At 35.3% G+C, this 27,400-nt stretch overlaps 1 protein-coding gene and 1 non-coding gene across 9 annotated transcripts in view; one reads left to right on the top strand and one right to left on the bottom strand.

The window, feature by feature from the left end:
• Nucleotides 1-831: 831 nt before the first annotated feature.
• LOC105219838 (uncharacterized) overlaps nt 832-27,400 on the bottom strand; it is a 129,232-nt gene continuing 102,663 nt past the window's right edge. For 7 of the 8 annotated variants that reach the window (XM_054235026.1, XM_029045361.2, XM_054235027.1 and 4 more), the window contains 5 exons: nt 26,379-26,461; nt 25,667-26,217; nt 20,228-20,633; nt 19,256-19,767; nt 832-3,705 (listed from right to left, as the gene is read on the bottom strand). In XM_054235026.1, the coding sequence (XP_054091001.1) occupies nt 19,288-19,767; nt 20,228-20,633; nt 25,667-26,217; nt 26,379-26,453 (1,512 nt within the window). In that variant the 5' untranslated portion in view covers nt 26,454-26,461 and the 3' untranslated portion in view covers nt 832-3,705; nt 19,256-19,287. Of the gene's footprint in view, nt 3,706-19,255; nt 19,768-20,227; nt 20,634-25,666; nt 26,218-26,373; nt 26,468-27,400 lie in introns of those variants that run through there. The other variant, XM_054235029.1, reaches the window with a different exon arrangement.
• On the top strand, nt 12,887-13,101 carry LOC114805015 (small nucleolar RNA U3). The gene has a single exon (XR_003753111.2). It is a non-coding gene; the product is annotated as a small nucleolar RNA U3 (small nucleolar RNA).

Genomic DNA, 27,400 nt, shown 5'->3' on the forward strand with positions numbered 1-27,400 from the left:
TTATTTGTTTTTCTTTTGTTACTATACTAGTTCACTTAATAAATTTGTTCGGCTTCGGCCAAAAATTGGGTATCGGTCAGACAATAGTGTTATGTGCTCTTATCTCGACCTATTTTTGTCATGATTTCCAGTTTCCTATTTTGATGTTTTCATTCCTATACACATAAATATAAAATCAATTACAACAAAACCATAAAGAAGAACTTTTTTTACTTTATTGAATATTTTAGAGATTATTTAAATTCTTGTTGAACTATTTTCGGCTTGCTGAACAAGAAAAGGAGAGTAGATGAAAATCTGAGGATTAAACTGAATCCCAAACGGAATCTTTTTTTGTAGAAAGTATACTCTTTCCAAAGTAGCAGAAATTAGTACATTGACTCGACAAACTCGAATTAAATGATTACTCAATTACTCAAAGGTATCAACTAAGCAATGTGAATTATTTTCAAACGTTGTCCCTAGAATATTGCGTATGACAGAAACTGAAAAAATGTACCACAATTAGAAATACAGTGGCTCATAGCTTATTTCGTGTAAGCAACATTTTTGATAATACTGATATGAAATTAATATTTTTTGCCCTGAACTAAATGAACGAATGATGCAATTATATTGATAATTTCGTTTTAAATACAAAACATGTAAAAAAATGTACAAAAGTATTCAAATTCAATATTTTATTAAACAAAAACCAAAAACATTCATAATTCATGGGTCACAGCTTATTTCGTGTGGTATAAAAATTCTTACTAAAAAGTTATAAAAAGTAAACCAAAATAAAATTTCAATATTTTGTGGAAAAGCCTTTTTGCTCGATTACAGCTTTCATACGTTTTGCATTGATTCCACCAATTTTTTTATATAATCTGGCGATATTTTACCCCACTCTTCCTTCAAAGCCGCTTTTAGAGTTTGGACGCTAGAAATGTGGTGTTTTCTAATATTAATTTCCAGAATGTGCCATACATTTTCAATAACGTTCAAATCTGGTGACTGTGCAGGTGTTTGGACGAGGTGTGGACAATTCCAAATGAGCCAAGTTTGTACAAGACCAGATTTATTTTTAGGGTGGTTGTCCTGGTAGAAGCGAAAAGTGTCACGTATACCCAGGTCTTCTGCACTTTGAAGCAACTTTTGCTTCAGTAAGTCTAGGTACACTTCTTTATTCATAGTGGAGTCTATAAACTCCAATCGACCAACGCCTGCAGATGACATACACCCCCAAACCATTACATGACCGCCACCATGTTTTACTGTTGCGCGTAAATTTTTTGTTTGGAGCTCAGTATTTGGTTTTCGCCATACGTATGCTTTACCATCTGGCGCAAAAAGATTAAACTTGCTTTCACCGGCGAAAATAACCGTATTCCAAAAAGCATTGTCCTTGTTTAAATAGTCTTTTGCGAACTGTAAACGGGCTTTTTTATTTTTCTTATTTATAAAAGGCTTATTCCGTGCTGTTCGCCCATGAAAATTGGAATCCCTTAATATTCTGCGCACAGTTTCTGGATGACATAAAAATTTTATTAGGAGCCTTTCGACCCTTGTTATGCACGCGATTTTCACGTACAAAGCGCTAAATTATATATTGAACTGTAGATGAACTTAAATCAACCATTTCAGCAATTTGTTTTTGCGTTTTTCCACTTTGAAAATGTTTAATAACTAATTCGCGTTTTTCAATTGAAGTGCGTGGACCCATGTTGATATACCGCGTAATTGCAACTGATCTGCATTGTTTTTAGACCATAAACTGCTTCTTAAGTATTCATTGTTCACACTTTGATTTACCGTTAGTTTTCTGCATCCGTTATTTCCATGTATCACATGAACGAAAATCAACACACGAAATAAGCTGTGACCCATGAATTATGAGTGTTTTTGGTTTTTGTTTAATAAAATATTGAATTTGAATACTTTTGTAAATTTTTTTACATGTTTTGTATTTAAAACTAAATTATCAATATAATTGCATCATTCGTTCATTTAGTTCAGAGCAAAAAATATTAATTTCATATCAGTATTATCAAAATTGTTGCTTACACGAAATAAGCTGTGAGCCACTGTATATTCAAAACTCATTTTCGTTTTTAGCGTCCCAAATTAGTCCAATAACAAATTTAATTGAAGTCGAAACTTAATTATTATATATATATGTATGATTATAATACTTCTTCATTAGTAATCGTACTATACAGCTAGTCGCACAATTTAAATAATAATTACTTTTTCAAATCTAATTTTTAAGGCGAAATATCATTTATATATTTATATATATGTATGTATGTATGTATGTATGTATATATTCAATTTTATTGGCACAAATGCGTTTAGTAAATATGTATGTTTAATTTTCATACAAGTGTAATATAGTCAATGTAAGTAAATTGTTTTTGATTATATGAGTAAATCGTTTCACTTATTTTAACCTACATATTCATTAAGCATTTATATTTATTTTAGTTATTTATATTTATGTATACATATATGTATGTATATTTCATTTTATTTTACGAGACAAAATATTCTCAGATTTGAACAATAAAATTCATAAAGTGAAAGTATTCATTGTGTACAGTTGATTCGAAAGTTTTTGATTTTGTTCGACGCTTTACGCTCAATGTAACGGTAAGTAGGCCTAAAGTTTCTATAGGAGAACTAGTATATGCCGGAACGAAAGATTTGAAACTCATTTGATTTAATTCGAAAAAAATTTAATTTATCTGCTAAATTTTTTAACTGTAAACGACATTAAATGTAAACCAAAGTGTATTCAACAAAGTGAACTAAGTATTTGAAATGCCCTTGTTTGACAATAAAATAGTAAACAATTCATGTATTCGTTTACATTAACCCGTCTTTTTTATCTTAAACAATATAATATATGTATGGATATTGATAAAATTTGTTGCAATTTGTCAGTTGGAGCACTAAACATTGGTAAATTACTTCCATGAGTTGTTTTGCACAAGCAGAAAGTATTCGGCATTTTCTTTTATTCAAAATATTTTTTTTGTTTGCAATTTGTTTACTTTTGAATTTCAAAATTTCAATTTTTGAATAAATGTAAGAGTTAAATCAATGGCAACAAACATGTCAAATTCGGGTAAAGAAAAATTAAATGTCATATACTTAGTTCACTTTGTTAAATTGAAAAAAAAAATATAGAAGGCAAGAAAAATACCATTTCAAAGAAAAGTATATATATATATATGGTAAAATAAAATTTTACTATTCAACATACTGGGTGTTTATGGCTTATGTAGATATTCAATTTTTTTTTTGTATCAGTCTAGTCGACTTTTTTTCGCGAACACCACCTTGAGGACTGAGAGTAAGAAGAAATCACCGGCTGTTACATTCGGAGAATACGTTGATGCAAATAAATACAAATTTTAGGCATGGTTTTATGGTATTACGGCAATACCAAATATACATACATACATATGTATGTATCTTACTATTCAAGGAGTTTTTCGAAACTATATTTAGGTATGTTCCTTAACGCAATTATTAACTATAAACTTAGAGTTTCAAATACTCGCTACCACGAATTATTCAAATGGAAATTGCAATAATGCAAAGGTTAAGACTCTTAACATTATGGTCACCGCATGATTAAGAAATATGATTGAATACGTTTGGGCTGAATGCATGTCCCTCCAGAGATTTTAACGATTTGTAATCCACATTTGATTATATCTGAAATGAAAGAGAATACATTATTTTATAGTAAGTGGAGATAAAGTCGATTGATAATACACCTAATTCTGTTTTTACACGATAGAATGGTTCCCGAGAAATTCGTGTAAAAAAAAATCGTGTAAAAAAAGATACTGGCCAAGTACAAAAATAATAGATTGGTTCTAGACCTCAAAAAATAAGTTAAAATTAGACTAAATAATATAAAAAAAATATTGTTGTAGTTATTTTAAGAATTTATTTTCGTTTTAATTTATTAAATAAACTAAATTATAATAAAATAAATTAAAATTTAGATTTCATAAAAAAAATAATATCAGAAATTCATTGCCAAAAAACTTAAATAACATAAAGTACAACCATAAGAAAAATTTAAACATTAAACAATTTTATTTATTGTCACTGTCTGATAATAAACGTAAACGTTTGCGAAAGACTACAATATCACTGCCATCACTGGAATGATTTTGTTGATCATTATCATTTCTAGCCGACTGTGTTGGGACATCAGTAGATTTTTGAACGAAATCAGTTATCTTAGATTGAGTTTTATTTCGCGTTTGGCAGCTCGTTCCTCGTCATGATCATGTTGTTCAAAATGACTACCTAATTTTGTAGCGAGATCAAGACCTTCTTTAATTAGAGATGCTTTCAAAATTGGACGATCTCTTTCGTCACGAGTCTCAAGGGTGAATTCGATAATTTCATTTTCGCTCAAGCTTTCATCTACCAAAAATTCTTCTACATCTGCTAACGATAGGTCATCGAATCCATCCCCACCGATTGCATTGGCCATTGTTATTATATCAGCAAGTTCAGCGTTATTATCGATAACAGGATCTTTGCATTTTACGCATTCTGGCCAAATATTTTTCCAACACGAGTTCAAAGTTGATGGCTTTAATAAATCTAACGCGATCTTGACTTGATTAATGCAGTCCATTATAGAAAATTTTTTCCATTCATCTATGACTGATGATTCCTCATAATTATCAAGTTTTTCTACAACATAATGAAATGAACTTCTTATGTAATACGTTTTAAACGTAGCAATTATCCCCTGGTCTAGTGGCTGTATAAGGGAAGTGGTATTAGGCGGCAAAAAACAAAATTGTACGTTTGGGTGCTCCAAAACTGGATGGCCTGGTGCATTGTCTAGAATCAAAAGAACTTTAAATTCGAGACATTTTTCTTTCATGTAGCGCCTAACTTCTGGGATGAAGTGCTTCTGAAACCACTCTGTGAAAATTGCACTGGTTACCCAAGCCTTTTTGTTCGCCATCCAGTGTACAGGCAATTTATTGAAATCTACACTTTTCATGGAACGTGGTCTTAAGGCACGATGTACTAGGAGTGGCTTAAGAATACGTTCTCCTGAAGCATTGGAACAAAACAACAACGTAATACGGTCCTTTGCTACTTTAAAACCACCGGCTGTTTTCTGCGATTTTGCTACATAAGTTCTTCTAGGCATTCTCTTCCAAAAAAGGCCGCTTTCATCTAAATTCCAAACTTGGTCTGGAGTATATTCTCCATCTTCAATAATTTTTTTTAGTTTTTCGGGAAATTCTTTAGCAGCCAATTCATCAGCGGATGCAGTTTCTCCCTTAATTTTTATATTGTGGAGAGCGTGTCTTTTTAAAAAACCAGTCATCCAACCAGTACTTGCGGAAAATGCATGTTGTTTTGACTGAGATGATGTATCTGGATCAATTTCCTGGATACGTTTATAGATTCTTAATGCTGTCTGCTTGATAGCAAGTCCGTCTACTGGTATTCTCTTTTGGGATTTGTCTTCTATCCAGATTACCAAAGCTTTTTCCATTTTCTCTTTAACAACATCCCTTACATACGATGATGACTTTGCTCTTAATTTTGTTCCAGAACATACTGATGCTCTAATTGCCGTTTCATTTTTTTTAATTGTTCTTACAGTAGCTTCATGGATTCCGAAATTATTTCCCACAACCGTTGCGCCTTGTCCCGTTGCAAGTTGATCTAAAATTTTGATTTTGGTATCTAAGCTGATCGCTTTCCTCATTTTTAATGCAGGAGAATTATGTAACATGGGTATGGCTACCAAAATATATTTTATTAATCAAAAATGCAAAAATCTAAAATTAAATATTTGAAACTAACCTGTTATTTTTCTACCAAAATTATATGAGCTTCTACTTTATTTTACTTAGCACTTGTTAAAAATCAGCAAAAACTAACGATCTTTCAATTATAATTGTCAAATAGGAACTAAATTGTGTGTACAATACATTATGTACGTTTTTACTTTTTCAATAATTCGGGGAATCCCGCATTTCCAGAAATTACACAGAAATTAAACAGAAATTACGCATACATAGACATAACTCAGAATACACACCAGAATTATTTTAAGTAGAAAAAAATTCATTGAAAAAAAACGTGTTAAATCCAATAATTCATGTAAAAAAAGTAATTTTGTTTTTTTTGTATTCGTGTTATTTCAAATTATGTCGTGTAAAAATAGAAATATTTTTTCGTATTTACTCGTGTTATTTCAAATTCGTGTAAAAATAATTCGTGTAAAAACAGAATTAGGTGTATTGATAAATAACAAGAAAAAACGTTAACTTCGGCTGTACCGAAGCTAATATACTCTTCACAGGTACATTTCTTTTAGTAACTATGTGTTTAAGTAAATCTAAAGACGTAAGAAAAAGTAAGTAAAAAAAAGAAAACATTTTACTAATACTTTTTAGCCGGGTTGTTTGCTAGAAACATTAAGGTTATATAGTTAACCGATCTGAACAATTTCTTCGGAGATTATATTATTACCTTAAGCGGTAATCCATGTCAAATTTCGTGAAGATACCACGTCAAATGCGAAAATTTTCCATACAAGCCATTGATTCCGATCGTTTGGTTTGTATGGCAGCTATATGCTATAGTGTACCGATCTGAAAATTTTTTTCGGAGATTAAATTATTTCTATGAACAATAACTCACACCAAATTTCGTGAGATACGTAGTAAAATGCGGAAGTTTTCCATACAAGCCATTGATTCCGATCGTTCAGTTTGTATGGCAGCTATATGATATAGTGGTTTGATATCGGCTAGTAGCGGGTGTTTTTTATACTCTCGCAACAAAAGTTGCTAAGAGAGTATTATAGTTCTGTTCACATAACGGGTGTTTGTAAGTCATAAAACTAAACGAGTTAGATATAGGGTTATATATATCAAAATGATCAGGGTGACGAGACGAGTCAAAATTGGAATGTCTGTCTGTCCGTCCGTCTGTCCGGGCAACGGATAACTTGAGTAAAAATTGAGATATCTTAACGAAACTTGGAACACGTACATATTCCGCCACAAAATGGCGAAAACCAAAAACCTATAAAGTGTCATAACTAAGCCATAAATAAAGTTATAAAAGTAAAATTTCGAATAAAGGATCGCACTAGGAAGGGGCATATTTGGATGTAATTTTTTTGGGGGGCCCCGCCCCCAAATCGGTTATTTGTATGTATCTCGCAAACCAATAAAGCCATATAAACATAACTTTCTGCAGTCGGTTCTCCTACGTACCTCACCACACACCATGAAAATAGTTGAAATCGGATAATAACCACGCCCACCTCCCATACAAAGGTTGAAAATTACTAAAAGTTTGTTAACTTACTAACGAAAAACGTCAGAAACATTAAATTTCACAGAAATAATAGCAGAGGGAAGTTGCACTGAGATTTTTTTACAAAATGGAAAATGGGCGTGGTGTCGCCCACTTATGGGTCGAAAACCATATCTCAGGAAGTATTCGACAGAATTCAATGAAATTCGGTATATAATATTTTCTTGACACCCTGATGATACGTGTGGAAAATGGATGAAATCGGTCCACAACCACGACAACTTCCCATATAACTCATTCTTGAATTCCATCTTATTCCTTCACTTTATAATATATACATAAGGAACCAATGAAGATAGCAAAGTAAAACTTTACACAAATACTGTATATGATCTGTGGCATCACTTGTGAAAAATTTGTCGAAATCGGACCATAACTTTTCAATGCCCCGGATATCGAATATGAAGAACTCAGTGCCCCATGGTAACTTTTCACCGAAAATTTCGGTAAATCTCTCAGGTATCTTAATTTAATTCAGAGGAAATATTTTTCTTCTAATAGTGTAACTTCCTCTAGGTCTCATATACCTAATTATAGGATTTTCAAATTGGGTCAAATTGTGTGTTATCTTAATAAAAATATATCAATAAATTGCGAGAGTATAAAATGTTCGGTTGCACCCGAACTTAGCCTTTCCTTACTTGTTTTAGACGTGTGATTTTAAATGAGGCAATACTTTTTTCGGAGTTGGTCTTTTTGAGAGCCGTTGCTATACTCTGTTTGGTTTGCCATTTCATAATGAAAAGTAAAGTCCTCTCTCGACGAACCAAACTCTATACGTCATTGTGTGTTATCTTAATAAAAATATATCAATAAATTGCGAGAGTATAAAATGTTCGGTTGCACCCGAACTTAGCCTTTCCTTACTTGTTTTAGACGTGTGATTTTAAATGAGGCAATACTTTTTTCGGAGTTGGTCTTTTTGAGAGCCGTTGCTATACTCTGTTTGGTTTGCCATTTCATAATGAAAAGTAAAGTCCTCTCTCGACGAACCAAACTCTATACGTCGCTCATCATTGTGCTTCTGCACCATAAGCGTGAACGATGGCAACATCCGATGAGACGTCTCTTAAACATTGGCAACGACGAGCTATATGAATTATTCGCCTACGCCAGTTGAGAAGAAGGAGTAATTTTTAATCTTCACAGTACTCTAAAATTTAATGTTTCTATTGAGTACTTTTGTAAGTCAATGCATTTTAGTCGTTTTGAACCTAACTCTTGTGGGAGGATTGGAAGTGGTTATTATTCATACTATTCAACAATTATCACAATGTGACAAGAAACGCTAGAGAAAACCATTTATATCAAGCTTGGTTGATACAGTTTGTGAGATATAACCTGATAACCTAATAAATATCCTAATTTTTAAAACTCATATTCACTTGTTTATCAATTAGCTTGGTTTTAGACAAAATACGAAATTTTTAATACCGCCTGTTTTGATAAAAGTGTATATGTATTATATACTCGTGATGAAATATGAAAGAATCACGCAAAACAATTAAATTGTCTCAAGAGGGACAGCTGCTAAGTGGGGAGCCGGCTACTCATATTGTGTAAACATTTTAAAGCTTCAAGAAATAGTGTTGGCGGACCGTAGACATCGGAGAGGGAATCTGATGCACTAATTTGGTTTGTTGACAAAACAATAGCAAACTTTATGCATTGTCTGGCAGAAACTGTAAGTGCTCCCACATAACTTGTACTGTGTGGCTTTGGGCGAAAGAGAAAGTCAAGCAAAGTGGGCTGGAATAAGTTATTTAGCCTTAGCAAGGGGAATGTCGAATAATTGCTTGAGCACTATTTTGCTGTTTCCATTGCTGCTGCTTTGAGTAATTTTAGTAAAAACTTTGTATAGTGTTATTGCACCTTTCCCGGCCACACTCCTGCAGCTATATAGAAGTATTAGATTTCATTATGTACTTGAAATCAATTAATCGCCTCCTTGTTCACGACCTTAATGACAAAGTTAATCGGTTAATAAAATTGCTGTAACAACATTTTATTATGTGGATTAAGAAAATAAGTAAATATGAGATGAGAAAAGTAGTTAATGCAAAATAACATTTTTACCAAAGCATGGAAGAAGAAATGACACTGAGATCAGAATGTATTTCTGATTAGTCAATTGAAGACGCATTATATGTGCGACTTTCAATTTAGATTTGCTGATCTTCTGCGGTCACTGAGAAGAGGAACGAAAAACTGCAGTTGTAAACAAATGTAACAAATAATGACTTTTGAAGGTAATAATCCCAAAGCAGAGTGAGTTCCATAATTTTGACATCACACAAAGACAAATAATATTATTCTCTACTGTGCCGATTTCAAAAATTCTTTCACTATTGGAAAGCTACATTCACCCTGAGTAACATTGGCTATATTTATTGCTAGAATCTCAACTTTCTGGAAATAGTTTCCAGGTGATGGTATCAAAAAGACTCCGTGATGGAGAATCTTAATCTGAAACTGAAAACCGTTTTGCAAGTCATTCTCTTCGCATCGCAATCGCGTGTCAGAGAGTCGTGTAACGAGCGCTCGCAGCTGCTTGCTGAACAAAATTTCAAAACCTCCCAAGTACGCGCTTGACAGTCGAGTACGGAGCGTGTGCAGCGGCTTGAAGAACAAAATATTAGAAATTTACAAGTTCGCACTAGTGATCGTAGTCAAGTTTTAGCACATTGCAAATAAAATATAAAAAAAATGTAATTTCATTCATTCATTCTCATCGCGCCGCACAAACTTGGAGAAAAAGGTAAAAGATATGGTCGGAAATTGAAAAATCTGTTCAAAGTCAAAGTATAATTAGCAAAGATTGACCACTGCTATGATGGCAATAGTAATAGCTGAATGAACTGCAACAATTACGATTGACAGCGGAGAGAGATAAACGGTAGTCGTATTCATATTGGATAATGTTCTAATTAGATCTTTGTTGCAATTGGAACAGTTAACACACGCTTAAGGTTAAACATAACCAAATAAAGTTTTAATTAATAAAATGAAACAACCAAATCATTTTATTTAACTTACATATCTCGTAAATTGCTAAAGCTATATCAACCAAAGTTTCTAGAGTCGTTTCCTCCAGGCACTTCACAATGACGCCAACCACGCCTACTTTCCATATACCAGAACTTTGAAGTCGATTGAATCGTCTTTACAATATATAACGTAAGCACTAGTGAAGATAACGGAACAGAACTTTGAACAAATACTGTATTTATAGTGTGACATCGGCCTTCGAAAAATCGACGAAATCGGACCATAAGTTTTCAATCCCAATATATCAAACATGAGGACCCAGTGCTTCTAATCAATTTTTACTGAAAATATAGGTAGGTAAGTCTCTCAGATATTTTAAAGAAATTCGGAGGGAATATTGTTCTTCTAATAATTCGATGTACGAAACATCGATGTTTTTTAATCTGATACATCGCTTAATTTCAATGCATCGAATGGTGATTGATATTTCCTATGCATCATGGGTTTGTCTCGTTGGGAATTTACTTTAAAATGATAAACGTTATCAACAATTGTGTGAAACACAAATCTTTAACTATTTGTGTATTTAAACTAGTACAAAGGCATACAACTGAATATATAAGCGAGCAAATTTTGAAGACATGCGAAGATTGGGGTATTAATAAATTATATAAATTGGATTTCAAATACTTAACAAATGTTGCTACATCATTGCATTATATTTTTTATAAACTGAAACTTATAATTAAAACAATATAATTTGTAAATCCTTTAATGAACACTATTACACCTCAAATTTATTTAGCAATATTATTATACTCTCGCAACAAATGTTGCTAAAGAGAGTATTATAGTTTTGTTCACATAACGGTTGTTTGTAACACCCAAAACTAAACGAGTTAGATATAGGGTTATATAAACCAAAGTGATCAGGGTGAAGAGTGGAGTTCAAATCCGAATGTCTGTCTGTCCGTCCGTCCGTCCGTCTGTGCAAGCTGTAACTTGAGTAAAAATTAAGATACTTATTTCTTGGCACCATAGGAAGGTTGCTTTCGAAAATGAGCAAAATCGGACCACTGCCACGCCCACAAAATGGCGAAAACCGAAAACACATAAAGTGACATAACTAAGCCATAAATAAAGTTATGGAAATAAAATTTGGTATGAAGGATCGCACTATGAAGGGGCGTATTTGGATATAATTTTTTTGGGGAAGTGGGAGTGGCCCCGCCCCCTACTAAGTTTTTTGTACATATCTCGCAAACCAATAGAGCCATATAAACCAAATTTTCTGCAGTCGTTTTTTTAGCCACTTCCTAATGCAGTCCAAAAATGAAATAAATCGGATAATAACCACGCCCACCTCCTATACAAAAGTTAGGTTGAAAATTACTAAAAGTGGGTTAACTCACTAACGAAAAACGTCAGAAACACTAAATTTCACATAAGAAATGGCAGATGAAAGCTGCACTCAGATTTTTTTACAAAATGGAAAATGGGCGTGGCGTCGCCCACTTATGGGTCAAAAACCATATCTCAGGAACTACTCGACCGATTTCAATGAAACTTGGTTTGTATTAGTTTCCTTACATCCCAATGATATGTTGTGAAAATGGGCCAAATCGCTTCACAACCACGCCTACTTCCTATATACCAGAACTTTGAAGACAATCTGAATCGTTTACTTTACAATATATAAAATAAGTACTAGTGAAGATATCGGTGCAGAACTTTGCACAAATACTATGTTAATAGTGTGGCAGCCCCAGTCTAAAAATCGCCGAAATCGGACCATAGGTTTTTAAGGCCCCATATATCGAACACGAGAACCTCGATGCTTCTAACCTAATATTATGGTTTCCAACTTTCAATGGATTTTATACAATATATATGACGAATATGTGGGTCAAATTGTGTATTATATAATATAAATAAAGTTAAATAAATAAATTGTGAGAGTATAAAATGTTCGGTTACACCCGAACTTAGCCCTTCCTTACTTGTTTTTAATAGTATTCTTTCAGAACTTCTATATAAATACATACATATATATCTGGAGTAGAAAGCGCTTAGGCGATTATGGCGAATCCACCAGAGCGCGCCATTCATCTCTCTGTTTTGCAGTTTGACGCCATTTGGAAATTCTAAGTGCTGCCAGGTCACTTTCCACTTCAGAACTTGCATAAGTAATATTTCGTAAACTTATGCAAAGAAAAAATGTAACTTAATTTGCAGTTTTAATGTGTTTAAAGCAATTTTTAATACTTTCGATGCGTTTTTATTCGTACATCGCATAACATCGATGTCACTGTTGCGGTACATCATATCGAATAAAAGATCCAATTTTTTGAAGTTATACTTTTTATACGACTTCGGAAAAGATTGCGATAATTGTTTAACGCTTCAGCGTAGAGGGAATAGCGTTGAACAATTAACGCGAGAGAGAGAGAGAGTGAATGAGAGTAAAGCAGAGAAATTAAAGCAATTGCCATGGGTTGAAATACTCTGCGTTGGCCGTTGAAAAGTTAAGACTATACTTCACAGGATCATTTCTGTAGTCAGTCTTCATTTACTTTCTTTCCAAATCGAAAGTATTAGCACCCGCGATGAGGAGGTATATCGTTTTATCTGACAGCGTGAGGTATATGAACTTCATTTCTAATTTCGTCTTGTGGCATATCAGAAATGATCGATGATTCGATGATCGATCGGTTACAATGGATAAAACGACTTCTGAGTGGTGATTTTAATGAATAAATTCCAAGGTTTTATACAAATAATTATATATAATGAATATATATAATAATGCAGTCAATAAGTACAGTAGGGCAATTCACAATCTGGTGCAAATGGTCTTGCATATTTAAACAGTCAAACATCTTGATGTTATCAGAAACATTTATGAACGACAACGAGCCTCCTGTATCCGTACCAAATTTTGATTTCGTTGTAAGATTTCAAAGAAATTAAACAAGAAATTCAGGCGTTGGTATTTATCACAATGAGCAAGACAAATGTCATATTCTCACTCCTCATTTAGATATAAAGGCACCGTACGCGAATGATGCTGATTTGACGATATCAACATCAACAAGAATTGGCGATTTGTGTGCGGTAGAATGCAAAATGAACCCTAGTAATAGTAAAAATAATAGTAAAAAATTGAATTTAATTGCCATTTATATATCACCAAATTCATCGATGAGAGATATAAAATTGTTCATCGGTAAAGTTTTACTACCGTTGTCATCTGCAGGTTCGCAAGCTTTTGCAGATATTATCGGAGAACCAGTAGAGTATAGCGAACAACCGTACTCCTTGCGGGAGATTTCAATGTAAATTACTCATTGCCAGAAGCTGAACCATTACAGGCATTCCTCAGAGAGAAATTTTCATTAGAAATGATCAATGGAAGAAATGATCCTACGACATTTCATATCGTATTTTAGTTATCATAATCCAATTGTAAATATTATAGATATCAATCCGTCAGAACCCAGAAATGATAAATGATTTGAACTTTGCTTTATAAAATGTGCATTATAAATTTATAAAATGTGAATTTAAGAAAATGTTGGTCACACCACCATATTGTTGTCCTTTCCCTCTCGCCAGTTTTCTTTCATACAAAATGATATGCATTTCTTGGAATATCACTAAGAAGTATAACTTCTTCCGCGGGGACTCCACGCATTTTTTTAATGGCCTTTCCTGTACCTAATACCAATTTTCAAATTTTCAATGAACCTTATACCATTCATACATATGCCGAATATGTGGGTCAAATTGTGTGTCATATTAAGTTAAATTAAATAAATAAATTGCGAGAGTATAAAATGTTCGGTTATAACCGAACTTTGCCCTTCATTACTTGTTTAATAATCATTCGTCCATAAAATTTTCTATTTTACAAATTTGGATCTCGAACCTTGTTTCAATAAAGTTTTCATTCAACATATTCCTAAACTTAACTAACATATTTATTCGATATAGCGGCATATTCAGAAAAAAGAGAGAGTAGTAAGTTATATTTATTATTATGAAATAAATACTTAATTTTGATCACGCCATCAACAGTATCGTCTGTTTTATTTAATTGAATTTTATTAATATAATAGAATATAATTTGAGAGTTTCGGATTGCACATTGCCAATCTCCACTTCCATATATTCAACAAAATGCTAACAAAATGTTTATCTTGTATGATTCGAAATTGTAGCCCTAATATAGAATTTAGGGCTTTGTTATTTTGCATTGACAAGTAAATCTACATTGCAATATTTAATACCTTGCAATTATTAATAATAAAATTTGTCTTCATATAATAAATTATAAATTTTCCCACTACTTTAATTTATTTCAGTGTCTATCTTATGTATATCTAAAATGGTTTCAATGTATTTATTTATGCCTTCTTTGAGTAAGCATTGTATAGTACGTGACCAGAAAATATAAATTTCTTGTATTTATCACAACAAATAAGGGTACAAAATATATGCGCACAGTGTTCGATTTGGTTCATGTTGTATAATTTTATTAGTATTTTCATAGATTAAGATTTTGATTGTTGTTATCTTGGGTCTCGAGAAACATACAAATTGTAAACTTGTAAATATAGAACACAAGCACTTAAAACAAAACGACAACGCTAAAAAACTAATTTGTTAATTTTGAAAGCTCAAAGCGAGTTATAGCATTACATAAGAACTAAAAGTTAAAAATTTTAGGTTTTTACTTTGCATGCAACGCGTGATGGACCACTGTAACGTCCCAATTTTTTGGATTACAGCCAACTCAAAGTTCGACGTTACAACTGTATACTGTGGCAGTCGCACACCTTAAATACTAAAACGTGAGTGCAAATCTGCAAGAGTAGGTGCTGAAAGTAGCAGGTGCACATGCGTCGACACCTAGCACAAAGTTTGCATGACTAAGCAAAGGATTAGGAGGTCAAATGTTCAAGGCCTGGCACAATTCTGTGATTTTGAAGTTTTACAAAAGTTATCGCTAAGGTGCAAAATTCTAATTCACACTTGTAAGGCGATTCATTATTCATTACTGTAAATTGAAAGAAGAATAAATATAATATACATATGTGTGTATAACTACAATGAGGATATTTTCAGAGCAGCAACAATTTTGTCCATGTTTTCCTAAATGTATTCGGATAGAATCTCTACAATTTTCATTCAAAAATTTGGTCACATGAATACATGTTGCAAGTTTTATCAAGGTTGTAAAAGTATACGTTCAAGCCCACTGACCGCTATGTTAAATGGAGCTTGATTTAATTAATGCCGCCCTGAAGCTCTTTGCCCCATTCACCACACGCGAGCAGTCGCTGCTCTACGCTTTTGTGGGCAGCTGCAATGTGTCACTTTGTTGGGGGATGTGGCATCACATAGAGCGGCCAAATTGGCGTGAAGAGAGACAATGCCGAATGGAATGTGATTTACTTCCGTTCCCTTGGGATATATTCAGGGGCTTGTAAATATTTAGTTTTATATTTATATATATATGCGATCTTTTGACGTTTCTGTTGAGGGGAGTGTCGGATGCCGCCATTCGTAACGGTATACTCGTAAACGTTTTTTTTTAATTTTCCGTAAATTTAAACATTTATGTATATGCGAGTGCGTACTATATACCATAAAAGAACATATATATATATGTACGTTATATGCGGATTATGTACCAACATAAATAAGCTGGTGTAAGTGATTATCCTTCGTTAAGCAGCGTAATCTTTCATGGTGCCTGCGCTGACTGCCTCGCTACTATTTACCAAAGTGCTCTTTGTTGCACGAGTATTTTCATAATTTACAATTGAGAACACTGCAAAAGAACATTTTACGTTTATGCTCATTGAGGGTTTTGTCATTTGCTGCGTCCCCTGGCCTTATGCAGTTTGTAATTTCCTTTACTTTTTCGTTGTTTTTTATACTCTCGCAAAAAAAGTTGCTAAGAGTATATAATAATTTTGTTCACATAACAGTTGTTTGTACCACCCAAAACTAAACGAGTTAGATATAGGGTTATATATACCAAAGTGGCCAGGGTGAAGAGTGGAGTACAAATCCGGATGTCTGTCTGTCCGTCCGTCCGTCTTAAGAATTAAATTTAATTTTTAATTTATTTAAATTTAATAAAATTAAAAATTAAGATATCTTGATGAAACTTGACACACGTGTTTCTTGGCACCATAGGAAGGTTGCTTTCGGAAATGGGCAAAATCCGACCACTGCTACGCCCACAAAATGGCGAAAACCGAAAACACGTAAAGTGCTGTCCATAGCTAAGACATAGGTTAAGCTATGGAAGTAAAATTTGATATGAAGGATCGTACTATGAAAGGGCATATGTGGATGTAGTATTTTTGGGTAAGTGGGCGTGGCCCCCCCCCTTCTAAGTTTTTTGTACATATCTCGTAAACTACTAAAGCTATATTAAGGAAACTTTCTAGAGTCGTTTATTTTGGGTACTACCATACACAGTACAAAACTAGAGGAAATCGGATTATAACCACCTCCCATACAAAGGTTATGTTGAAAACTACTAAAAATGCTTTAATTCAGAAAGAAAAACCACCAGAAACGTTAAATGTCATTATAAAGATGGTACAGAAGAACTTCACTCAAAATGGTATAAAAAAATTTAAATGGGCGGGGTTCCGCCCACTTATGGGCCAAAAACCATATCTCCGAAATTACTCGACCAATTTCAATGAAATTCGGTTCATAATATCTGTTTGTCTTCCCAATGATATGCTGTGAAAATAGTTCAAAATAGTTTAACCAGGACAATTCCCTTATACCAGAACTTTGAAGTCGATCTGAATCGTTTACTTTACAATATGTAAAGTAAGCACAGGTGAAGATATCGAAACAGAACTTTGCAAAAATACTGCATTTAAAGAGTGGCATCGCCTTCTAAAAATCGTCGAAATCGGTCCATAAGTTTTCAAGACCCTATATATCGAATTATGCGGACCTCAGTGCTTCTTACAAATTTTTTTCCGAAATTATAGTTAAGTTTCACAGATATTTTGAAGAAATTCAGAGGGAATATGTTTCTTCTAATAATATATCTACGTGCCAAAAATTAGTGAAATCGGGTCGTTATTTTCCCTAGCTCCCATATTCCTAATCATAGGGTTTTCAAACTTTCAATGAGCTTTATACCATATAGATGCTGAATTTGTGAGTCAAATTGTTTGTTATATAATATAATTAAATAAATAAATGGCGAGAGTATAAAATGTTCGGTGAGACCCGAACTTAGCCCTTCCTAACTTGTTTTCTTCCAATAGTGTGTCTCAGTTCCTAAAATTATTAAAATCGGGTCATAACTTCCTCTAGCTCCCATATACCTAATTATAGGTTTTTCACAAATACGGAGGGCGGTTTTATTCTGAATATATCGGTTAATATATGAGATATCTCAGCAAAATTAAGTGACCGTAAAGTCTTGGATATAGTGTAGCTTGGTGCGGAAAATGAGTGAAATCGGTTTATAAAATACCTCAGGCCTCATTTACCATATATGATGATTTTCGTTATTCTATTGGACTTTATGCCGAATATGTATATGGGTCAAATTGCGCGTTATCTTAATAAAATTACTTCAATAAATTGCGTGAGTATAAAATGTTCGGTTGCACCCGACCTTAGCCTTTTGTTCAAACATTTAACACACTCAAACATCTTTCATTACTTTCGGTGTAGGTTTTGTGGTCTGTCCTTTCCTTCTTCTCACTTTGCCCATTTTATAACGGCCCGAAATGAATACCACAATATCCTTTGTTGGCATTTCGTGTCGCCAGAAATTAACCCTGAATAAAATAAGTACTCTGAAATTCATTTAAAGCTCATAAACATTGAGAATTACTGTGTCGATTTAATGCCAGCCTTTTCGACAAATTGTTTCGCTGCGAAGTAAACTCAACCTTTAAATTGACATTAACTACGCTGGGAAATTGTCCGAGTTACAAAATGTAGTGGTCAAGTTTTATTGTTTTTTTTTCAATTCAAGTGTTGCCTTGTTGGCTAGAATGGACTTGTAATGGTTATTTAAAGCGCAATTAAGTAGTTTCTTACATAATTAACACCATATTATGCTGGAGTTAAAACAAAATAAATGTAAAGAAATTGGGTGTAGGAGTATGGAGCTTCGTAATCTCTTTACTAAAATTTTATTATTTTTAATTTCAGGGACAATAAATCAATATACATATCTTAAAATTCTTTTGTACGTGTGTACTGAACTCCTCCTAAACGGCTGGACCGATTGGAATGCAATTTAGTGTGTATCTTTAGCTGAATTCGAAAATGGTTTGTAGTCACCATTCGGTCCGATTTAAATAGTTCTTTTATTTAATTTTAAATTTATAAATTTTTTAAACCATCTAAAGGTTGTTTTTGATTGGGAAATGTTTTATAATTGGATGTCGCTACTGTCGGAGTACCAAATCTTTTATGTGCGTTTCATTTCATACTTTGTTTAATATCCTAAAAGATTTCAACATCATGGAGGACGACAATGGTGTCGGGTCCGCTAGTTAAATATATAACGGGTATTTTTTAGATGTATTGTTTTCAATGAGGCAATAAAATGTTATGAAACTTGGACAGTATTCTAAGTAATGTCATTACTAAATTAAAAAGGAAATTCATCATAATTTTACCAATTTAGTTAATAATCAAATGCAACACTGAAAATTACTTTATTATTATGTTTCCACTCGACAAGGCCTTTGCCATATGAATATTATGGAAACATTTAAACTAACGGTATTCAATATTTCACAACCCCCGAATTTGCGAACATGTTTCGCAATAAATGAACAATTAAAATGTCTAACTTTATTTGCATGGGTTAGAGACTAGAAAGACTTACCTCTCTAACACCAACCAACAGGCACTGTGCTTCTATCCTCGCCTATCGCTTCCAGTATCTAGCGATATCTCAGTGTTGGCATCCCTCAAACTGAGCCCATTGAAACTTGTACAATTTTCTAGCTCATTGCCGTCATTGCATTGTATCGAATGCAGTCCATTTTGATTGATGGCGTCTGTTCGCTCAGAGCAATTGGCAGTTTCATCGCCGTCGCTGACAGCCAAGTTATGACTATATCGGGCAACAGCACACAATTCTCTTGCATTGCAATTTACATCAGCGCAAGTGAAATTGGACTGGCGATGCTCCTGAAAAGGCCGAACAGCTTTTTGCCGTTGTCGTTGTTGTATTGCCGATACACCATTGCCTGTCATCGTATCATCACTGTAGCAATTAGCATACATCACCAGCTCAACTGAGTTGTTCAGCACATTCATGGTATCCTCGTCGTACTCATCTGAGTTGGATACTTCTGAATAGCTGTCCGAGTCATCGCAATCAAAGTAGCTACTCTATAAAGGAATTAGAAGCACAAAAAATTAAATATTTAAAATAAGTAGATAGTACATCAAAATCTACAGAATGTTGTACTCATAAGTATACTGAGGAAATAGACAAAATCCAATCATAACCACACATACATACGTCACTTTTTGTTATCAGATTTTACTCAGATCTATCCGACCAAATGGATCAAATCCAACCGTACGAGTATGTTAACTTAAAAGTGAAATTCTTAGCGACAAGTGCGATATCTTGACTGAACTAAGTGGATAAGAAATGTTTACATTTTCCCAGACAAGTTCAGTGACCACTTGTAACACTCTAGATCTGCTCCATCAATTGAGTTTTTCAATACATTGCAAGAGTAAAGGAAGTAAAAGGAAGAAGGAATTTGAAACCTTAGACTAATTGGCCTGCTCATTCTATGGTATACGAGAGTATATTAATGTCGCACTCTCACTTACATACCTGACATTCGAGGCAACGGCAGTTATCACAAAGTGTGCAAGGCAATCCAAGTAGTTCGGCGGCTTCCTTGTAAAGCTCATAATTGGGTTTTTGCGACTGGGATGACTTCAACACCTCCAGTTGTTGTTGGGTTTGCTGCTGATGATTGTTGCTATCACCACTTCCGCTCCAATTATTCGATTGGTTCTGCTGCTCTTTTTTCTTGCTCCCGCTGCCTGCTGCATCCGCCTCCATTTTGCCATTCCAATAATGTTTAACGATGTTGTTGAACGACCCACAAGTTGCCATTGCGGCCATCGAAGCGGTTAGTGTAGTTGACTCAGCGGCATTTGATTCCTTCACACTTGAGTTGGTACGAAATTCAGTGGGTGTTCTGGAACCGGTATAATCGACACGAACATTGTGGCTGGCATAAAATGAAGTTAAGGGAAGAAAGGAATATAAATAGTTCATTTAAGTGCTTGGATTTGATGGTGAAGGTGGTGAAGTTAAAGAGATATTTTTTAAAAAGTTAATATTTATTTCGTCTACCGTTATTAGAGTAATTTGTGTACCCGTGTTTCTATGTCTCGTTTACCACCTATATATATATATATTACTAGCTGATCCGGCGAACTTCGCCCCGCCCAATTTTTATTTGAAATAGTTAAAACGCTTTTTGAACTCTGTTCAAGGCCATTTATTTGTATGGAATGTTAATATATTCAGGGAATAACGTCTCTGATCAATTTAAATATTTTTGGCGAAGTTCGTTCTTTGTTTTGTTGTGAAGCGTGTAAACAAATAAAGAAGATGGCTCTCCAACACTCTAACATGACACATACATACCTATGTATGTACATATGAAACTGTAAAATTTTGAACTTAAACGATAAATCGGATTGAATCATTCGAATTCTCAGAATGAACATTTCCTCACTTTTAGATTTGCTGTGTTGTAGTAAACTATTCCCTACAGTGAAATTATTATTTATGAATAAAGACGGAAACCTTAGTATATCTTCTTCTTGACTGGCGTAGACACCGCTTACACGGTTATAGCCGAGTCCAAAACAGCGCGCCACGCATCTCTCCTTTTGGCAGTTTGGCGCCAATTGGTTATTCCAAGCGAAGCCAGGTCCCTCTCCACCTGGTCCTTCCATCGGAGTGGAGGTCTCCCTCTTCCTCTGCTTCCACCAGCGGGTACTGCATCGAATACTTTCAGAGCTGGAGCACCTTCATCCATTCGAACAACATGTCCTAGCCAGCGTAGCCGCTGTTTTTTTATTCGCTGGACTATGTCTATGTCGTCGAATAACACATACAGCTCATCGTTCCATCGTCTGCGGTATTCGCCGTTGCCAATTCTTAAGGGACCATAAATCTTCCGCAAAACCTTTCTCTCGAAAACTCCTAGTGCCGTCTCATCGGATGTTGACATCGTCCACATAGCACCTGTTGGCAAGAGTGATTCTGCGTTGGATTTCCAGGCTGACATTGTTATTGCTGTTAATGCTGGTTCCCAGGTAGACGAAATTATCTACAACTTCAAAGTTATGACTGTCAACAGTGACGTGGGAGCCAAGACGCGAATGCGCTGACTGTTTGTTTGACGACAGGAGATATTTCGTTTTTCCTTGTTCACCACCAGACCCATACCTTTCGCTTCCTTATCCAGTCTGGAGAAAGCAGAACTAACGGCGCGGGTGTTGTTTCCAATGATATCGATATCATCGGCGTACGCCAGTAGCTGTACACTCTTATAGAAGATTGTACCTTCTCTGTTTAGCTCTGCAGCTCGTATTATTTTCTCCAGCATCAGGTTAAAGAAATCACACGAGAGTGAGTCCCCTTGTCTGAAACCTCGTCTGGTATCGAACGGCTCGGAGAGGTCCTTCCCGATCCTGACGGAGCTTTTGGTGTTGCTCAACGTCAGCTTACACAGCCGTATTAGTTTTGTGGGGATACCAAATTCAGACATCGCGGCATAAAGGCAGCTCCTTTTCGTGCTGTCGAAAGCAGCTTTAAAGTCGACAAAGAGATGGTGTGTGTCGATCCTATTTTCACGGGTCTTCTCCAAAATTTGGCGCATGGTGAATATCTGGTCCGTTGTTGATTTTCCAGGTCTAAAGCCACACTGATAAGGTCCAATCAGTTTGTTGACGGTGGGCTTTAGTCTTTCACACAATACGCTCGACAGAACCTTATACGCGATGTTGAGGAGGCTTATCCCACGGTAATTGGCGCAAATTGTGGGGTCTCCCTTTTTGTGTATTGGGCAGAGTACACTGAGATTCCAATCGTCAGGCATGCTTTCTTCCGACCATATTCTACAAAGAAGCTGATGCAAGCACCTTATCACCTCTTCGCCGCCGTATTTGAATAGCTCGGCCGGTAATCCATCGGCACCCGCCGCCTTATTGTTCTTCAAGCGGGTAATTGCTATTCGAATTTCTTCACGGTCGGGCAATGGAACATCTGCTCCATCGTCGTCGATTGGGGAATCGGGTTCGCCATCTCCTGGTGTTGTACTTTCACTGCCATTCAGCAGGCTGGAGAAGTGTTCCCTCCACAAACTCAGTATACTCTGGTCATCAATAACTAGATCACCTCTGGGGGTACTACAGGAGTGCGCTCCGGTCTTGAAACCTTCAGTTAGTCGCCGGATCTTTTCGTAAAATTTTCGAGCATTACCCCTGTCGGCCAGCTTGTCAAGCTCTTCATACTCACGCATTTCGGGCTCTTTCTTTTTTTGTCTGCAAATGCGTCTCGCTTCCCTCTTCAGCTCTCGGTATCTTTCCCATCCCGCTCGTGTTGCGGTCGATCGCAACATTGCGAGGTAGGCAGTCTGTTTTCTCTCCACTGCGAGACGACAATCCTCATCATACCAGCTGTTTTTTTGACTTTTCCGAAAACCAATGGTTTCGGTTGCAGCTGTACGTAAGGAGTTTGATATGCCGTCCCACAGCTCCCTTATACCGAGATGCTGATGAGTGCTCTCAGAGAGCAGGAGTGCAAGTCGAGTAGAAAATCGTTCGGCTGTCGGTTGTGATTGCAGCTTCTCGATGTCGAACCTTCCTTGTGTTTGTTGACGTGTACGCTTTTCTACACAGAGGCGGGTGCGTATCTTAGCTGCTACAAGATAGTGGTCCGAGTCGATGTTGGGACCACGAAGCGTACGCACATCAAAAACACTGGAGACATGTCGTCCATCTATCACAACATGATCGATCTGGTTGCGAGTGATTCGATCCGGGGACCGCCAAGTAGCTTGATGGATTTTCTTATGCTGGAATCTAGTACTACAGACGACCATATTTCGGGCCCCGGCGAAGTCGATCAGCCTCAGACCGTTTGGTGATGTTTCGTCATGGAGGCTGAATTTTCCGACTGTTGTGCCAAAGACACCTTCTTTACCCACCCTAGCGTTGAAATCGCCAAGCACGATTTTGACATCGTGGCGGGGGCAGCGCTCATAGGTACGTTCTAGGCGCTCATAGGTACGTTCTAGGCGCTCATAGAAGATATCTTTGATCACTTCGTCCTTCTCTTCCGTCGGGGCGTGGGCGCAAATCAGCGATATGTTGAAAAACTCGCTTTGATGCGGATTGTGGCTAGACGTTCATCCACCGGAGTGAATGCCAGGACTCGACGACGGAGTCTCTCTCTCACCACGAACCCCACACCGAATTTGCGCTCCTTTATATGGCCGCTGTAGTAGATGTCACAAGGACCCACCTTCTTCCGTCCTTGTCCCGTCCATCGCATTTCTTGGATTGCGGTGATGTCAGCCTTTACTCTTACGAGGACATCAACCAGCTGGGCAGAGGCACCTTCCCAATTAAGGGTCCGGACATTCCAGGTGCATGCCCTTATTTCGTTGTCCTTTAAACGTTTGCAGTGGTCGTCATCAAAATTGGGGTCTCTCATCCGAGGCTGTTTTTTCTTTTTCATTGGGGGGTGTTTTTATGTGGTGGGTCCCAAACCCTACGCACAACCGCATAGGCGGGTTTCGCCTTCTCACTTTAGCTCGCCTCCAAACGGATGTCTGTTAGCTACCCAGAGGATACTTGGTCTAAGACCGGAAGTCGTGAGCTGCTTGAGCCACATGTAAAGGAATCGTTCCTGGCCACTCCCAAGTGAATGACAGTCAGAAACTTTCCTCACTTACGTGAACTTCTACATATGACTCCATCCACCTTAGTATATATCTGGTATAAAAATCCACGGGGTTGAGATTTGAACTTGAGGTCAAAATTTTTAAAATTATTGATGAAAATTTTCGTAGAGTTGATAATAAGCACAAATTTTCATAAAATAGTTCATTTTTGATTTTATATTAAAGTTTTTAACAATAAGTTAATTACAAAATTGTTAGTTGATAACATGTAACATTTAATTTGGGAGGCTTAAGCAATGCTTAAATAACAGCTGATTTTTGTTTTGAATTTGCTTTGAATTTTCAGCGACATCTTTCGTAGCGTAGGGCAAGTGTCCGTTCGTTTGCACTCAATAACAGCTTATACTTTTCCTTCAGTTCCCATAGGTGCTCCGACTCGCTAGTGATGAAATTTGGGGATCTTTTGTTGTTTTCATCAATTTTTGATATAATTTTCCTCGCAAATTTATGTATTGTCTGTTATAATTTAAATATTTCAAACATATTTTTATGAATGACATTTGTAAAACATATGTTGCCCATAACGTTGCCATATATCATAATAAAATTTTATAGAAATTAAGCATTGACTGTGAAACGCAAACGACTACTCAGTTTGCAACAATACTTAGCTAAGATTTTATTTAGGCACAACTTAAGTATGGACTGTGAAACCGGGCATTAGCCTAAATGCAAATAAATGAAATTTTTTTTTTGCATCTAGGAAATACATGCAGAAATTAACTCTGCGATTTCCTAAATTCCTCTGAAATCTCCCAAATTCGAGGAAGATTTACTGGAAAAGAGTGGCAGCATTGCTTATTTTTCTGACCATACATATGTACATAACTTTATTTATTTCACGGATTGTATGTGATTTTTTCTCAAATTTAGAATATTGGAAGTCATAGATTCGTATAACTTTACCACAAATAATATAAACTTCAAACAACGCATTTTCATTTAATGTTTTTAGCAAGTGGCAGCTTTTGTTATGACAGCCTAAATCCATGAAAATTTAGAAAGAAATGTAGCGCCATCTACTGTAACATAGCGCACTTAGCGCCACCAACTGGTGGATAGCTCTTTGCTAATAATAAACAAATAATTTGCAATAAATAAATAATGCGACTATAAGGAGAGTTATAAACTATCCTATCTTTCAAGTTGAACCAAACTGCACACAGTGTTAAAAATTTCATTAAAATCGGTTCAGTAGTTTAAGAGTCCATCGAAAACAAACAACGTGACACGTGATTTTTATATATTAAGATAATATTAATATTTGTTAACAAACTCACTTATACTGTTGCTCGTTTTCCATAATGCACTCATCGGTAGTTCTCCATTTTTCCTCTTCTATAAATTTGCGGAATTTCGTTTTCTTTGCGATTAGCGAAGGTTTCAAGTTAATACTTTTCTTCTTGTTGCTGTTATTAGGTTTGATTTTGCTGATGTTTTGTATCAGGTTCGCATCTGTACCGACACCGGCTCCTTCTTCACAACAGCAATCGGCATGCGGTGCATGGAAGTTGTCGCAAACGCCCACATTTGTTACGTAACTGCAATTTAAGAATTTGTGGAAAGCATCCGTGGGAGCCAGACATCTCGTCGCAGACGAGTTTGTTGTTAACGCTGCCGTTGGCAGAAAGGGTGGCGATGTCGTGACAGGTTTTCGAATTGCTTCCGGTATGTCGCAAAAATTGCCAAAATTACATAGTTTATGCTGCAATGGTTGGGTCCCGGCAGAAAATCTGCGTTGGGCAGATCTCGTAGGCGATGAGTGTTGACATTGTGACTGATTTTTACTGATCACGTCATGCGGATCGATCATATTTAGGCGGGTAAAGTTCTAATGAAGCGAAAACTAATTGTTAGCAAGGATTATAAATGTACTTTTTGTGTGAGTAGTAAAATAAATGTTGTTATGCCAATTTTTAACTTTTGTTTTAAGTATTTATATGCTTGTTCAAGTACTTGTATGCTTGTGGTGTGATTCATTTTTTACCTTACCCCATAATATCGGTAATTAGAATTGAGCACGTATACAGAATTTTGATTAGAGCTCTGAAAAATTATTTCGTCCATTATGTTGTCTGGAAAGATGAAAATTTAATTTTGCTAATTAAGTTGTCCAAAGTGATTACATACATATTTTAGTTAAAAAAAAACAAAACATTTTAAAATATATAAGGAATGTTTTAACTATAACACCCTGATCAAAAATTGAAAAATTCAATTAAACCCTCTGTGCCTCTAAATTATATATCGGAAGCACACAAGCCAAATCATTACGTATTATATTAATTAAAAGAATTGAGGACTCTCTACTCGCTATATTGGATAAATTGGACCTAGGGGGAGAGAACTTAATAACCAGACACATAACTTGACCCATATTTTTGTCATTAAGTCCACAAGAATATCGAAAATCATTATATTTAGCTACATTGAAAAATCTAAAATTTCACTTAATTCCTCTAGGATCTCTCACATATTAACCGATATACCCTTTATAAAGCCCAAGAGATTTGACCTTAGTTATATGCGGGCTAGGGGAAGTTTTGACCCCATTTTACCTATTTTTAGCACAGAAGAATATTATTGCAAGGAAAAAATTATCTAAATTTTTGTAGAATATCTGAGAGATCTACTGCACTGAGATCCTCATGTTCGGTATTTGGGGCTTTGAAAAGTTATAGCCCGTTTTCGACAAATTATAGATATAGTGCAAAGTTTATTCCGCTATATTAATTCCAGCTGGATTTATATATTATAAAGTGAAAATTCTAATGGAATAGAATTTAAATTTGTGTAATTTGACTCAGATGTAATCAGAATTCAATAATTACTGCAATATAAACCCTATAGTAAAGTAGGCAAATATTGACCACCAGCAAAAAGTAATTTTAAACACACATTATTTGTCAATTTATTCATTGCACAACAAAATTTTAAATAACAAGTAAGGAAAGGCTAAGTTCGGGTGCAACCGAACATTTTATACTCTCGCAATTTATTGATGTCATTTTATA

Source organism: Zeugodacus cucurbitae, chromosome 6, assembly GCF_028554725.1.
Source record: "Zeugodacus cucurbitae isolate PBARC_wt_2022May chromosome 6, idZeuCucr1.2, whole genome shotgun sequence".
NCBI classification, from domain to species: Eukaryota; Metazoa; Arthropoda; class Insecta; order Diptera; family Tephritidae; genus Zeugodacus; species Zeugodacus cucurbitae.